The sequence below is a fragment of the Charadrius vociferus genome, unplaced genomic scaffold (assembly GCF_000708025.1).
Source record: "Charadrius vociferus isolate BGI_N301 unplaced genomic scaffold, ASM70802v2 scaffold794, whole genome shotgun sequence".
In the NCBI taxonomy this organism is placed as follows: domain Eukaryota; kingdom Metazoa; phylum Chordata; class Aves; order Charadriiformes; family Charadriidae; genus Charadrius; species Charadrius vociferus.
In genome coordinates, this window is record NW_009647837.1 from 17,140 (window position 1) to 18,449 (window position 1,310).

General features: G+C 63.5%; 1 protein-coding gene across 1 annotated transcript in view; it reads right to left on the reverse strand.

Annotated features, from left to right (window-relative positions):
* Positions 1–1,197, reverse strand: part of NACA (nascent polypeptide-associated complex alpha subunit) — a 3,457-nt gene extending 2,260 nt beyond the window's left edge. Inside the window, exon 1 of the mRNA XM_009882813.1 lies at positions 1,180–1,197. Coding sequence (XP_009881115.1) covers positions 1,180–1,197 — 18 coding nt within the window. The remainder of the gene's footprint in view (positions 1–1,179) is intronic.
* Positions 1,198–1,310: the final 113 nt, after the last annotated feature.

Consider the following 1,310-nt stretch of genomic DNA (forward strand, 5'->3'; position numbering starts at 1 on the left):
CTCTTTCCAGCTCAGATAGGTCCAGGGGACACGGCAAGACCAAAGAACCAGAGTGCTTCGATGTAGCCTTTGCTGCTGGGGGTTCCGAGTGCTGACAGTTCCCAGTCAGCATGGTTGAGCAGTGTCTGGTGGAAGGAGCTCGCCCTGCACCCCCCAACGCCATCAGCAGCGTGTGGCACGAGATCATCGCCTCGTCCGAGCGCTCTCACCATGCTGGAAGCCGGATGCCAGAGCACCGCAGGTGCCCGGAGGCTCGCTCCGAACACCGAGTCCCTAGGGGCCAGCCCGCTCCCCCAGTCTGTCACACGGCGCTGGCCAGTGTGGCAGCCCAGCTCGAGCACCAGCGCAGGGCGGCACTACCTGGGCAGTGAGTCAGCAGCAGCCCAGCGCTGACAGCGACTCCCTCGGTTCCCCTCGAACCTGTTCAGGCAGCAGTGAAGCCGGGGTTGCAGGAGCTCAGACACACGGCACAGAAATGAGACTCAGTTCACCGAGGGGCTGCTGCACCTTTCCATGACTTTGCTACAGGGAACGATTTGCAATTACCTTGAAACCCCCCTTCAGGGAACGGCATCTTTGGATGCTCAGTAGGGCCTCTGTGCTGCGTCCTGAAAGCTGCCGGAGCCGGGGAGGCTCAGCCAGCAGCCAGCTCCTGCGCCACTGCTGCAGTGCCGCGATTAGCTTGCAAACCACGGCACAGCCGTGTCCGACCACGCGGGAGTGAACGAAGCAGAGCCAGGCTTCTCCAGCCTCAGAGAAGGCCAGAGGGTGACTGCGACGCCCTCTCATACAGCCATTACCTGAACGCAGTCCCGTTTCCTTCTCTGGAAAGGGCCCCTTGCCCACAGCCACGCAGGAGCCCTTGGCAAAGCTCTCTGCAGGCTGTCAGTGCACGCCCGGGGGGATCCCAACAGTTCAGGCAGGCAAAGGAGTTTCCCCAGAGCACGGGGATGGGGCTGTTTTGGCACGGGGCTGTTTCGGCACCAGCAGTGCCCGCAGCTCCCCTCCACTGGTGGATGGACACAGGGAAAACCACAGTGGACGCCAGACACACACCATGGGGTACAGGCATGTGACAGTTCTTCCCAGAGCCCCCCTGTGAAGCCAGCTCAGGCAACAGTCGCAGCGCCCGCGCCCCACCGTGCTGCGTGCCCAAGAACCCGCGTTAGTGACACCAACCCGCTGGCGCTGGACCATGCCGAGCCCTGACCTGCCTGATCCCGTGGCCGCGGGGCGTCTCCCCTCCCATTCCCCGGCTCACCGGCTGCTCGGGCAGGTTCAGCTCAGTCTGGCATGGTTCAGGCCTGCCT